The sequence below is a fragment of the Patagioenas fasciata genome, chromosome 5 (assembly GCF_037038585.1).
Source record: "Patagioenas fasciata isolate bPatFas1 chromosome 5, bPatFas1.hap1, whole genome shotgun sequence".
NCBI classification, from domain to species: domain Eukaryota; kingdom Metazoa; phylum Chordata; class Aves; order Columbiformes; family Columbidae; genus Patagioenas; species Patagioenas fasciata.
Window position 1 is genome coordinate 34,370,158 of NC_092524.1, and position 13,801 is coordinate 34,383,958.

A 13,801-nucleotide genomic window follows, 5' to 3' on the forward strand; every position below is an offset into this window, starting at 1 on the left:
AGATTTGTCAGATCCTTTATGTCCTGTTTGTTAGCTTGGTTCCTAGCTTTGCCACCAACATGGAGCTATGAGCTGTACCCCCTCTGTCCACCTGCCCCTTCCATCATATTTCTGACCATATCTTTCAGATGTTCTATCTTAGGAGTAGAAAGAGAGCAAATGTTTCTACTCTGTTTGGATCAGGAGTTGGATGGTTGAGGGCTTTTGGTGTCACTTTGTCATCCCCACCTGACTACCTGCTGTCTCTGTTCATAGCTTGTTAAAGGAAAGCACTGTGCAGCATTTCCAAGAGGCAGATAGAAGCAAGCAGGATGCACGTGGGTGGGGAAATCGGAAAACCACTGTTCTGTGATTAGTGTAGCAAAATGCTGCACTTGGAACTATAGAATCTGATTTTTGGGGAGAACATTGAGGCGAGTGGGGAAAGTCATTGGCACATCGCTCTTATGTGGATGGAAAATGGGTATTTTAGCATTTATTTCTTGATTCAGCCAAACTTAATCCACTACCTTTTTTATTAGTGTGGAGTTTGGTTTTATTGGTTTGTTGTGTTTTTGTTGTTGTTGTTTTGGTTTTTGTTCTTTTAATTTTGTTTTTCCCTTGAGCCAAATGTCATGTTCAAGGAAGTGCAACACAAACTGTATTTCCGTTAGACATGGGGCTGAATTGTGTGGAGTGAGGGTGTGAGGCAGGAAAAGCCATTGATCTTTTGAGGGCTCTTAACTGTGCAGCTCCTTAATTCTAGACTTCTTATGTGTGTATATGATGATAATTTCTGAAATTCTAGTCTTTCTTACTTCATTTAGTGTCTGAAGTGAATATTCTTCTAGAGCTTTGTTACACTAAAGTTACTGAAACACAATACAGAATTCAACTCTGAGGGGTGTTTTCTTCGATAGCTTTAACTGCTATAGGACCTTAATGAACACATCTGTAAGCAGAATGGAGGCTAGTTTAGTGTGACAAAATATAATCTCAAAATATTTCAGACAGGGCATAATAATAGTAACCATGGAAACTTTACTTGAAGATTTGAAAGGATGGGGCATCTGTTGGGCTTGCTCACCTGTAGGCAGGAGGGAATTCTGGGTTGTGGTTTAGAGTAGGAAGGAAAACTCTTACTGTAGAGTGAGGCATAGTCTTGGTGCAGCAGTCGCCACACCTTAACATTAAGTCTAGTTGCTGCATGGTGGAGAACTCCTGTATTTTTATGGAAAAATTGAAATTTCTTAGCCAAAAAAATCTGGGTTTGTTTCTTTTATGTGTTTTTTGGGTTGTCGGGGGTTTGTTTGGTTAGTTTTAATTTTTGTGGATTTTTTTTTTAAGGAAGCGGGAACTTCTGCAGAAAAAATTATTGGCTTATGCAAACCTATTGCTAGAGAGGGAGGGGAAAAAATGTTACGTATGCTTGGGGTTATGGTTTTTTATTGTTGGTGTGGTGGTTTTGGAAGTTTTTTTGTTTGGTTGGTTTATGTTTGTTGTTTTATGTTTATGTTGGTTTGTTTGGTTCATGCCCAAGTATTTTTAGTTACCTGAGTATTTTATTGATCTTGAAGAGAAACTAAGGCTGATGAGGGATCCTAAATCCTTGTCTCTAAGGTTATAGTTTCTAATATTAAACTTTTTCATGTTTTTATTAAAATCCATAAACACTATTCAGAGGAGCTCAGCAGCTTTGTGTGAGAGGAGGAGAACGTGCACACGTGAGAGAGCAGGACTCTTCATGGTGATACAGATGTTCAGGAGTCTTGGTGCCCAGCTTGAAGCTCTACTGGTTGGCTTTGAAGATGTGGCTTTGGGTTCCTTTGTGGAACCGTGGCTTTGACCGTTCAGTTCACGAAGTGCATGTGTGTAAGAGCAGTGTATTTCTAGTGCATTTATTATGTGGAGTCTTCTTTTTGTTTTGTTTAACTCTGGCTTAGGAACAATAGACTTTTTACTTTACAATATCTCATGTAATGATGCGTGCTTCAACCTGCATGGAATGCGGCTTCTTATCCATACAGAATGACTAATTTTTCACAAATGTTGAGGCATAGGGCTACATCAGAAAGTATAATACATTAAAATCTGTGAATAAACTTCCATCTAGCATCTGCAAATTCTGTGCTGGCATGCCTTGTTTGGTCTGGGGATTGCTCAAAACCTGTTAACAAAAAAGTTGAGCTCTGATACTGCTTAAAGAGGTTTCAGTGATCGCTGAACAAAAAAGGGATAAAATGTCATCCATCTTTACCTCCCTTTCCTTGCACACAATCATCTCAAGTACAGGGATTGAATTAAGTCTTTGGAAAAAAAAAAAAAAAACACAACAGAAAAGCCATACAATGCAAGTTGAATTTCAGGTATGCTTTGATTATCTTTAAGTTGCTGTATAGAACAAATTCCATATTCTGTTTTTCTTTTGACGATAGAACCTGGAAACTTGTGATGCCTTGTTTTTGTCTTGTACATGTCAATAAGAACTGATACAAGTACTCCAGCTCTGATCATACAGCCTTATAAGGGCCAAGGAAGCTGGCTGATTCAACCACATGAGAGTAATAGTGTCGTGTGGTAGCATAATTATCTAATATTCTTGCCTACTTGGCAATATTTTCAGATGAAGCAAGTTTGAGATCAGCTAAATGACTTATTTTAGCATTTCTTGCAATAACTTGTTAGTGAAGTGGCTTTTTATTTGAGACTGCTGAAACTGATTGTAGAGTTCAAACATCCTCTGATGCCATATGGAAATGTAAATAGAAGCGGAAGTGAGATAATGGTCAAAATATCCACAATTGGAAAAAATGCCATCTGGTGCCAGGGCAGAGCAAAAATAAAATTTGGGCTACCTGAATGTAATCACCAACTGGGAAGAAAAAAAAAAAAAGAGCTGAGTGGTGGTAGCGTCAGTCTGTAACACGTAGATATCCCAGAAATACAAGAACAGCCTTTTTAAGGTTAAGACCACTCTGTGAGACTTTGTTCCTATGCAGGAAATGTATTTGTTGCTAGCAAAACTACTCACAGTCTTCACTCTTCTGAGGACTTTGTAGTCTTAGCATTTTGATAGTTTGTCATTCGGGTTTTGAATCAAGTTTGCTGAGGAATTGATGCTTTGAAGCAGAAACTAAATAAGATTATACTTTACTGGGCTAATTTGTTGGAAATGACTCAGTAAGATTAAAGAGAGAGTTCCATCTTCAAGCAGTTTCGTTCAAGTGTGTGGCCCATCTCACTTGTTTCCTCTGTCTTTTCCCAGTTCGCTGCTCCGCTATGGTGGAAACCTCTCCCTTCAGAGTGCCATGAGTGTCCGGTTCAACAGCAATGGAACCCAGCTGCTGGCACTGCGTCGGCGCCTTCCCCCCGTCCTCTATGACATCCACTGCCGGCTGCCCGTCTTCCAGTTTGACAACCAAGGGTACTTCAACTCATGTACTATGAAGAGCTGCTGTTTTGCAGGTGATCGTGATCAGGTAATAAGCAAGCAATACTGTCTTGAGTTTGAAAACACCTCTCTAAAGTTGTTTTTTTTTCTGATTCAGGAGATATAACAGGAGACAGGAGACATGTAGGCTTACCTCAGAACTGTTTTGCAGCATAGGCTCTGAAAGAAGAAAAATGTGTACCAAAGCACATGATAAATTTTACCTCTTTTTTGATGTGGTATAATACTTACCTAGGAGGTGATATTCACAAGAAGAATATTTGCAGAGGCTTTCTGGGTCAAATTTAAATGATTTTAGAACCATGAGTAGACTAGGTTATCTACATATGGTAAGGAAGCATCTTCCTTTCCTTTCAGTATTGCCCCTGAGTGCAGTAGAGGTAATCCCACAAAATGTAAATATTGTGGATTTATAGTCATTGATTCTTATTTCAAATTCTAGTGTTTCTCCTTTAATAGTATACTACTGGATCAGATTATAGGTCTTTACAGTGTTCTGTAAGTTATGATGTTGAATGGTTAGGAAGGAATAGTTTGTTACTTGACTGAGGTAGGACTTTGACCCTACTGCTAATCACAAAGCAATAGGACACACATTTAGTGACTAACAGCAGTTTGTATCTTTCTAGATCTGGATATTCTCTTTAGACACCTGTATTTGATAACTGCTAGTAGTGTTTAAGGACAAAAAAAGTTGTTTTCAAACCATGATAGTATAGAACTAAGGTGTGAACATTTCTTTGCTGTCATCTTAAAAGTCCTGCAGTCAGACTTCGGTCATTAATTCTATTGCTGCTGCCGCAGGAGGCAGAGTTGAGCTTCTTTCAGAGTGCAAGTAGGAAATAGATTTGTGTCACTGAACTTGAGCAGTGTTTCTGAGTTTTATGTAGTTTTTGACAGAAGGAGTGTGAAAATGCAGTAATGAAATAATCTTAAAACAATAGAGTGGTTTACTATAAAGAATGAGCAAACATATTCTTCAAGAAGAAAACTGCTGATAATTTTTGGTCTGTTATTTAGCCTAAAGAGGACACTCTTCTCTGGAAGTCAGAGCAGACCTGTGTACATTCTGACAAATAGTTTAGCTTCTTATCTGTTGCTATAGATACAGATAAAAGCCTTAGTGTTAGTTGTTTTGCTTTTTAAGCCATCTTCTTATGGGTGTGGTGTTATTCTAGTGGGAAGAACATGGCTGTTTTGTCTCAGGTTGATGCGGTTCTTCAGAAGTCTGCACTTTTTAAAAACTTTATATTCTTTTGGCTCGATGGACTTTCTGTTCAGATAAGTAGCAGCACTTAATGCTACTAACCAGTTGGAAATCAGAACAAAAGACATTTTTATTCCCTCATAAATACTATAAGGAGCTAATAGGGAAGATGACGTTTAATACAGAATATTAGAGAAATGTGGAATTTGACATTTAGATAGCTGCTCATACCCATCCTCTAACTGGAAGGAAAAAAGATAACCGAGTCACAGAAAATGCCAATATGTGGTCCAACTGTATATGTCTGAAACTACCCAGTAATGCTCAAATTCAGCTGACTGTTATTGCTATGGGTAGTCCTTAGGGACTGCCTTTTACAGAGAACCAAATTCCAGTTCCAAGTATACCTAGAAAGGAAGATTAGAGTTGGAACCTATTGTAAGATACACAAGATGAATAAAAAAATTCAGTGTTTTTCAAATTTTGCCCTTTTATACAGCCAGTATGCTGTTGCTTTTTGGTGAGTTTTCTGAGTATGAAATAATGTATACAAAACTCCACCCACAAATCAGAATTTGCCAAAAAAAGAGATTAATCTGTTTCCAATTAATCTGGTTTCAAGCCCTTCTCCCATTTAATACTGCTGTCCTTTGCCTTAATAAAGAACATCTTTCATCTGAGATCCATGCAAAGTTAGCTTCATAGAATTCCTTGCTTGTATTTCCTTGTAGGATCAAAACTTTTTGTGGGCTACAGCTCATTTGAAGGGATATATGGATGAGAAAGTTGTGTTCAAATTATGAGTGGAGCTTGTGGTAGGAAGGCTTCTTCAGAAAATTTCTCTCATTGCACTTCTGATTTTCTCTGTCTTCAGTTTTTTTCCTTTCATCGTTATTAAACTGACTCAATTTTTTTTTTCTCTTTTAAGCTGTCTTAAATAGTTAGGTTTTAATACTTCATACAGACAGAGCCTTGTAATTCAAATATGTGACTTTCCTGTCTTCAAAAACTATTATGTGATGTCTGCACAGTTAGTTCATCTGATAAAGTTGCATTTCAATTCTGTATTTTAACCCTAACAAGAAAGGGATATCTTTATCTCATCAGTGCTTAGAATACAGTTGCATTGGAAAAAAGTGAACTGTTGAAAGGGGAAGGCCTTTCTTATCCAGCGGATGTGATGCCAAGACCTTTCACTGATCCAGCTTCCTAACCTGGCAGAAGCATTTACTTCTTTTTCCCAATTAATGACTTATATTGACTCTCAGAGGGCTCTGGCAAGTGTTTGAATGCAATATAAGGAAGGGATCAGAGAGGGTAGGTGGGAGATGGAGAGGTGGCCTTTCAGCACTGTGACACTCAGCTCTTCACAGAAAAAACTACAGCCTTTGCTGATCTTTCTATGAAGTTTGCACATGGAAAATGGTTTGCTCGCAGGAAGTTTTCCTATAAATCATGGCCATCAGGGTTAAAAAACCCCTTACTGTTACTACCTTAGTACTTGCCTTTGGAAGTTTTCTGTAATGCAGTCAGGAAAATTTACAAAGAAGGTAAATAAACCCATGTTCTGTATGGAGCTGTTGGATTTTAACATAACAAAAATGAACAGATACCAAGCTGCAGGCACACAGCTTAATCCTCTTAGAGATCACGCTTATGTTTTAAGAAATCAAATAATTAAGTTCCCATAATGATCAGATGTGTTATTCTTACTTTGACAAGGTGTGTGTGTTAAATTAATACAACTTCTTTGTACAAATAAAATACGGACTACTAGTTGGGGAACAGTTTTATTGGTTTGTCTGTTGATGGCAGTTAGGCTGTATGTACTAATCTTGTCTCAGTATCGTCTTTTCAGTGCCCATAGATTGTGACAGGTACTCATCATGTCTTGAATCTACAGCTCCTGAGTTGTCACTCTAGAGGGGAGCCTGCTACCGGCTGGTGTGCAGTGATCTGCACATCAGCTCCTTTTATTGGACCATCTGTGGTACAAGTAGATTGAAACCTCTTAACAAAGAATGAAATACAATTAATGCTTTAAGGAACAAAACTCAGAAAAATTTACCTGTTAACCCAAATGATTTTTTTTCCTTAAGTTTAAAAGAAAACATTCTGAAGTGCTTGGATGGTTTTGAGTTGCTGCAGGTATTTTGGGCATGTGGGTTGTAGCACATGCTAAGTGACAGGGATCTTAGAGGATGAACAGCTTTGCTTCTTTTTGTGTCCTTGCAAACTGTTGTTTTTCTACAAAAGCATTATTGCCGTGGTCCTTGGGAACCTGATTTGAAAATCATTGAATGGTATATGCAGGCATTTTTCCTAGAAATGCCGCAGTCAGACTCTTCATGTTTCTTACGTCTACCAAAGCTTGAGAGGCAGTGTTTAGCTGGTGTTTTATTTGCACCCATTTATAATTGCCTTTATTTGCTCCTCTCAGAACTCTGTCTTTTCTCCGTGTCATGAGTGTAATGACCTCATTCACAAGCCACCGATTTTTCTTTTCTTTGTAGGAGAACACTGATGTTGGTAGATAAACACTTTCAAAATCCTATGTCATTTGCATTATCCAGGAGCTCGCTTGAGTCATACAGCTGTGGAAGGGAGGAAGGATAAGACAGGCAAGATGGATCAAGCGTGACCCTCTGTTGCCTATATTTATGTGAGAGCATAATCCACCTATTCTTATGGTATAGACATCCAGGTCCAGAATTTTAAAGGCATTTTATATATGCACCTAACTCTCGCTGGCTCTATTGTGCACAAGTGTTTGTTTACATACAAATCTTAAAATATGTGAGAATCTCAAGTTGTGTCATGGTACCGGAGGAGTTTCTATTCTTCTTGTCAGCATTAGAATTTGGGAAATGTTGTTTAAATATAAAGATTTTTAGTTGCTGGACTAATATGGAAAGTATCTTCTTGGATCTGAGGATATGGGAACTATTAAAGGGCTTCAGGTAACTAAATGCATTTTTAAGTGTAGGAGCCTCAGAGGCCATGGTGATGAGCAACAGCAAAAAAAGCCCCACAAAAAACGCTGAACACAAAAAACCCCTCAAACTAAAATAGATCAAAAGCTTTTCTTGTTTAAAAATTGTTGCCTGTGTCACAATGATGAATGCTATCAGCTCATTCCTTTTTTTTCACTGTGCAGATAATGTGCAGTTCTGTGATGCTTGTAGCTATAAAATCAACTGCTTATTGCCTGCTTTAAAAAAGGTGGGGGTAGGGAGAAATAACTTGTACCCTGTGAATCGAACAAAAAGTGTCTTGACTCTGGCATGCCCTCAGACATTACATCACCGCTCAGCCTTTTCTGTTGACATTACACTGGTATAGGAGAGTTTCAGGAATGCACCACTCACGGTACCACCAACTACTCCAACTCCCTATAAAGTTACAGCCTTCCTAGTGTTGGAGTCTGTGTGCTAAATAGCCCTGGTTAGGGGTAGCCCAGTTTTTAGCAGGACAGACTTATTACATGAATGTAACCCTTCCAAGAACAGGATTAGCTGTATAGGTGCCAGGAGTCTGATGTGGTTGTACATTGCCTTTATAAAGAAGCAGAACTGTTCTTCTTTGTGTCATCTAATGTAAAGGACATTTATCTCGGGAAGTAGTACTTATCAGTGCCTAGCTTTAAAAACTAAAAAGAAGAAAGGGATTTATTCTTCTAAAGAATATATGGAGAGTTTCCTGTGCATAGAAGATTTCTTAATGAATAGTAGCGTACTGCAGTCAGTATCTCTTAATATATGAAAAGCACTCAGTGTGCAAATATGTTGTGCTTGGACTAAAACAAAAAATCTTCCTCTGTCTTAAATTGGCCTCTTCCAAGAATTACTGATGGGATTGTAGTTTGTTTTTTATTTTATCTAAATGACAGTTTAAATCCTAGCTGTGTGCATAGCTTTACACACATATAAAACACATGAGTAATTTATCTGGCTATTAAATGTTTTTTTTATTTATTTACTCCCCATCTCTTTTGATAATTGATGTGGGAAGGTCGTACTGAAAATGACTCTTCAGAGTCAGGCTCTTGGCAGAGGGAACTGGGAGTTTTCTTTAACCCTTCTTATTCTCTTCCTTGATCCCTGAGGTGTTCTGCCTGCTCTGTTTCCCATCTCCCTTTTCACCCACATTCTGTAAGCCCCTGGGACAGTGGTGCATTAACCCAGAGCAACCCATCCTGAAGCTAAATGCTGGTGGAGTGGAGCCCTGACTCAGGAGACTGAGGTTTGCAGGTTTCGTGCTCTTCATAGGTGCATGACAGGAGACCTGTGGTTCAGCTGCATCCCTTGCACATCTAGGGAGAGGGAAGGGAGAGCAAACAGGAATGTGCTGCAAAAAATGACATGCAGTGGGTGCTTCAGTGTTTCAGTTAAGCTGTTCAAACTAGGCCTTGTCTAGATACTGAAAAAGCGACTATGAATTCTGGAGGATGTTGACGAATACAATATTTGATTTAGTGTGTATTTGAAAAAGTAAAGTAACAGATGGCTGAAGAAAACAGAAGAGAGCAATTGGGATACATGCAGTTTCAGCCATGTACAGAAGAGTGCCCTTCATATGCTCAGATAAACTGGTGGTTGCTTTCTTTGGAATGTAATAGGAATATTTTCCCTGCTATGGAAATGTGCAGTAAGGGTTTCTAAGTTGCATTTGTTCGTGAATAAAATTACTGTTATGGCCTTTCTGCATGGCAGAAAGGCAGCTGTAAAAATGTTGATGGATTGTTCCTGATGGTGCTTCTGTAAGCATTTAAAACTGCCCCACACAGAGTTGGCTGCTTACAAGATTCAGGATTTAAGGAATGGAAATACAAATTTTTGGCTTTGAATTTAATGTACTAGGAGCAATTTGTGCTTCTCTAGTCTGCCATGTCAAAGCTTTTCTTTTTCCAGTTCATGAGATAGGCATGCTTCTTAACTGAGGACCAAAGTTTCTGTTGTAAAAAAACCTTTTGGATGTACCTGCTTGATTCTCAGGCCAAGATGGAAAACTTTAAAGCTCTTTTTTGTGCCAGTTTCAGCCTTCCTGAAAAACAGTCTCATAGCGCAGGTTGCAAACTGCTGTGACTGCTAATATAAAAAAATGATGTTTCCAAAACAAACGTGTTTCTTAATACCACAGTGCTGTGAACCCTAGTTGGAGATTGCTCTTTAAATTTTTTAAATATTGCACAAAAGATATTGTTTGCATCCCAGAATTTATTAAAAAGCAGAAGATTAAAGAATTTATAGGTGTCCTTTCTTATAGGTAAATTATTTTCTTAACTACAAGTTTTCCAAAACGCATTTCAGAAATAGCTTTCCCAGGTATGTCTCTTCTTTAGGCTTTGTCATTGAGAGACAGCAACAAGAGGTTAACAACCTGCACAGGTGACTACTCTTCACGTCTTCTTGACCCTACACCCTGGGTAGCTACCTTGGGGAGAGCAACTTCTTGACTGGTAACAGTGAGAGCTTCTAAAAGAGGAGGCAGCCACCAGGGTTGCAGTCTGAGAGTAAAAACAAGACAGTATACCTTTGAGAGGGAAGGTCCTGGGCTTTACTTGGGCTCTACTGGCACCCACCTGACCCCTGTAGAAACTGGTTGAAATACATAAATGAAGAGAAATGTATTGAATGACTGGTTACAATTTGTATGGGATTTTACTGAACCCAGCCACTGCTGTGTCAGGAGCATTGATGTTGGCACAAGGGATGTAGGTGGGAACATACCTGCTGAGGAGGTCAGCAGATGTTCATTAGAGCAGCTTTTCAAGCTGTACTCAGTGGGAACTTTACATTAAAAGCCTAGATTCAGCAGCAGAAAGGTAAAAGCCGACAGAAAGGTCAGGAATTGCAGAGATGGAATTACTCCACCAATTGACTGACTGTTGTTTATTTCTTAATTTTTTAGGGAAAGGAAAGGAGTGCTCTGCCCTGTGGGAGATCCTGTTTTTTTCTTTTATTCCACTGGTGTTGTCCATCTCAAAAAAGCTGTATTATCTTGCTGATTCCTTGTTTGCTTGCTTCTTGCTGCTTTTGAATAGTAATTAGCCTTTTGCTCCTCCCTAGATGTGTCCTTACCTTGTTTCCCCTCTGGTCAATTGCTACTCTAACAATAGATGATTTGAAAACGAATCTATGGGTTTTCTACCTGTGAGGAATGCAGAATTAACACTAAATTCTGTTCCAATGGTAAATTAAGCGTCAGTCATATTTTTAAAATGGAGAAAATAGCAAGGGAAGCCTTATAAGGAAGATGTGTAGAGCAGCCTTGGCATCACAAAAGACCTGGAAGCAGCTATAAAAAAATTCTTGTTGTATTCTGTCAAACATTTTTCACACAAAATATGTAATGTACAGCAAGACCTGTGTTCATGGTTGTGATATTATATATATATATATATATACACACACATATATATATACATACACACCTACAAAAACACACACGAATGTATATGTGTATATAAAGTAACCTTTCTTTTTGCCTGTATTTATAACTTGCTCTCTTAGACCCTTTGAAATAGTTCCATGAGAAGCAGATTGTGGTGATATCACTGGGATTTTGTTGGGTTCAAGGTTGAGTTCCCAAATGGGTTTCCTCATATTTAGTAGGGAGTTGTAATTAAGGTACTGCTTTGCTCTCAGTGACTACTTACAGGGTCTCTCTCTCTGGCTGCCTGTTGGTAAAAGAATGTTTCTAGGCAGCTCATAATTCTGGAACGTGTAGGTCCTCTATCAAAGTTGAAATTGGCCACTGTGCTTTAAAGTTCTTGGAGAGGAAGAGATGCCGTGAAGAACGAAATAGCATAAGCCCTGTTTCCTTAGGAAACCTTTCCTCCTTGGAAAAATACACAGTTTTTCTATTCTTCATGTAAGTGAATTCCTTCTCCGAAGTGCTGATTGCTGTGAATTTCGATCTCTTTCAGACAAATAATCAATGTTTTTCAGACTTCAGTGATGTTTCATGTCAGACTGTGGTTTCGTCATGCGTGTCCCACCACAGAGAAGATGTGCAAGGCAGCTGTTATCATATCCCCACGAGGAGTTCAAACTTGAGCCTAGCACACAGCTACCAGTCCAGATTCTTTATCTGTTGTTGTAGGAGAAAAGCAAAAGCCTACTCCCCACCCATGAGTTATATTATGTTACAGGCAATATACGGAGGGACTGTACATCCTACCTCTTAAAGGAGCTGTGCAAGGAAGCAGCAGAGCTGTTTCAAATTTGGATACCTCTGTGCTTCTTCCCCAGCATGTGGATTTCGCATTACTTCAAGAAGCTAAGGGACAGCTAGCTAAAAGCCTGAGAAAAATTCCGTCTACTCTGATCTTTTCTGCTTCAAGTTTCATTGACCCTTCTGAGGAAAGGACAGACATGCTTGAGCGGGAACTGAGATTTAGGAAGTTTAATCTCCTTCAGAGCTGACTTGTTTGTAAAGCTGTAAGCAACAGCATGGAACTTGAGCCTCTGAAAAGCATTTTCCTGTTAATAACTTCACAGCAATCACTTTTCAAATGGTTCTCATCTCTGTACAATTACCCATGCTCTCATTTGTCCATGTACAATTACATGTTTATGGCACTTTTTGGTTTGTGCTTTTAAGACAAATTCTTGTACATTCTCTTGTTCTCCACTACATTAGTAAGGCCTTTCAAAAGACTTCCTGATCCTTTTTGAAATATGATCCATGTCTGCTGGTCCCTTTTCTAGGGCCAAAAGCTTAAAAATGTAGTCAGAGCGAATTTTATGGAAACAGGAAATTTGGATGTTGGAAACTATAAAATAAGGTTTGATTTAGATACAATTGTATTGAAATACTCTGTATTCAGTAGCACCTGAGGGTTATGTAGCTTGTGGGATTTTGAAAGCTTTCAAACTGGCAGTGGTAAGAAGAAAAATAAATTCCCTGGAGTGGTAGTACTCTGCAAAATGCAATGCTAATGCTACTGTTACAAGACCATAGCAGCAGCAGATTAGATCTCCATTTATTTATATCAACTGCTGTAATTTCCTTGGGGAGAGAGAAAATGAGAAGAGTTACAGTGGAACGAGTGGGGAGCACTAGTCCAAAATGATTCTGCCAGATTCCTGATGGTAGTTCATTTTAAGCATTTTATGCATACTCAAAGCTCAGACTGAATTTGTGTTTTCTCCAGCAGCAGACTCTAACCACGCCTGAGAGTTTTCTTCCTTCTAAGGCAAACTTCTTAATCAGCAGCTTGTAGTCATCTGGAAGCCTTTTCCTGTCATTGTTGCTAACAGCTAGACATAGAAGCTGATTCCTCCCTTCTAAAAAAAGTCCAATATTAATTATTAGCAACTGTTTTTCTGTGTAATCTCATGTTCATGTGAATATTATGAATGTTGATTTCCGAAGTTCTGGTCAGATACAGCAGCAAAAATGCAGACAATGAAACAGGTGGTTTTAATATTGGTCTCTTCCCCCCAGACATCTGAGCATCCAAGCTCCTCGTGCAGTGTCTGGTCTGATTCAGAATGCAGCACCACACTGGTTCTTGGGGCTGTGCTCTGCTTGGAGTTCGACTTTCAGGGGAGGTGGGAGAGGAGGGAGAGTGGACACTGTCAGTGTCTGAGACATTTACTTGTTTCTGTGAATGGTTTTGCCTCTCACTGGCTTGCCTCTGTGATTCGATTATCTGGGCTTTTCTTCTTGAAGTAAGTGACTACGAGGTACTCTGCTAGGAATTACTGGGTTTTGCACATCCCCTCATGACCAAAAATCCTTGGCCACAGTTAGAGTCTAAGCATATGCAGCATGACATTCTTTCATCTACCGCACCCCAACTCCTTATTTTTCTTTCCTTTATGTTCCTTCCTTTTAAAAAGTCTACTCCATTCCCTCAGGATTTCAGCCTTATTGACTAGGGCTTGGCGCACTTCATAGCAATTATTTATTTTAGTTTTCTGGTAATATGGACTGACTTTTGTGTTTTCTCAATCCTTATTCTCCAACTTATTCAACTTGTGTGGAAAAGTACTGGCTTATTGCTATACTAATAATGAACATACCAAAGAGAGATTTTCACAGATGGTCGTGTAAATGTCCTAGTAACGTCAGTTCAGCTGTGCTCTCCGGAGACCTTGGGTTCCCACTGTCTGGTGCAGAGGGTACTAGTTGGAATTGAGTTTCTTTTTCAAATG

The 13,801-nt window shown here is 39.0% G+C and overlaps 1 protein-coding gene across 1 annotated transcript in view; it reads left to right on the forward strand.

Moving 5' to 3' along the window:
- The window catches only part of DCAF5 (DDB1 and CUL4 associated factor 5), a 74,864-nt gene that overhangs the window by 38,397 nt on the left and 22,666 nt on the right, over window positions 1–13,801 (forward strand). Inside the window, exon 6 of the mRNA XM_065839981.2 lies at window positions 3,245–3,458. Within this exon, the coding sequence (XP_065696053.1) occupies window positions 3,245–3,458 (214 nt within the window). The remainder of the gene's footprint in view (window positions 1–3,244; window positions 3,459–13,801) is intronic.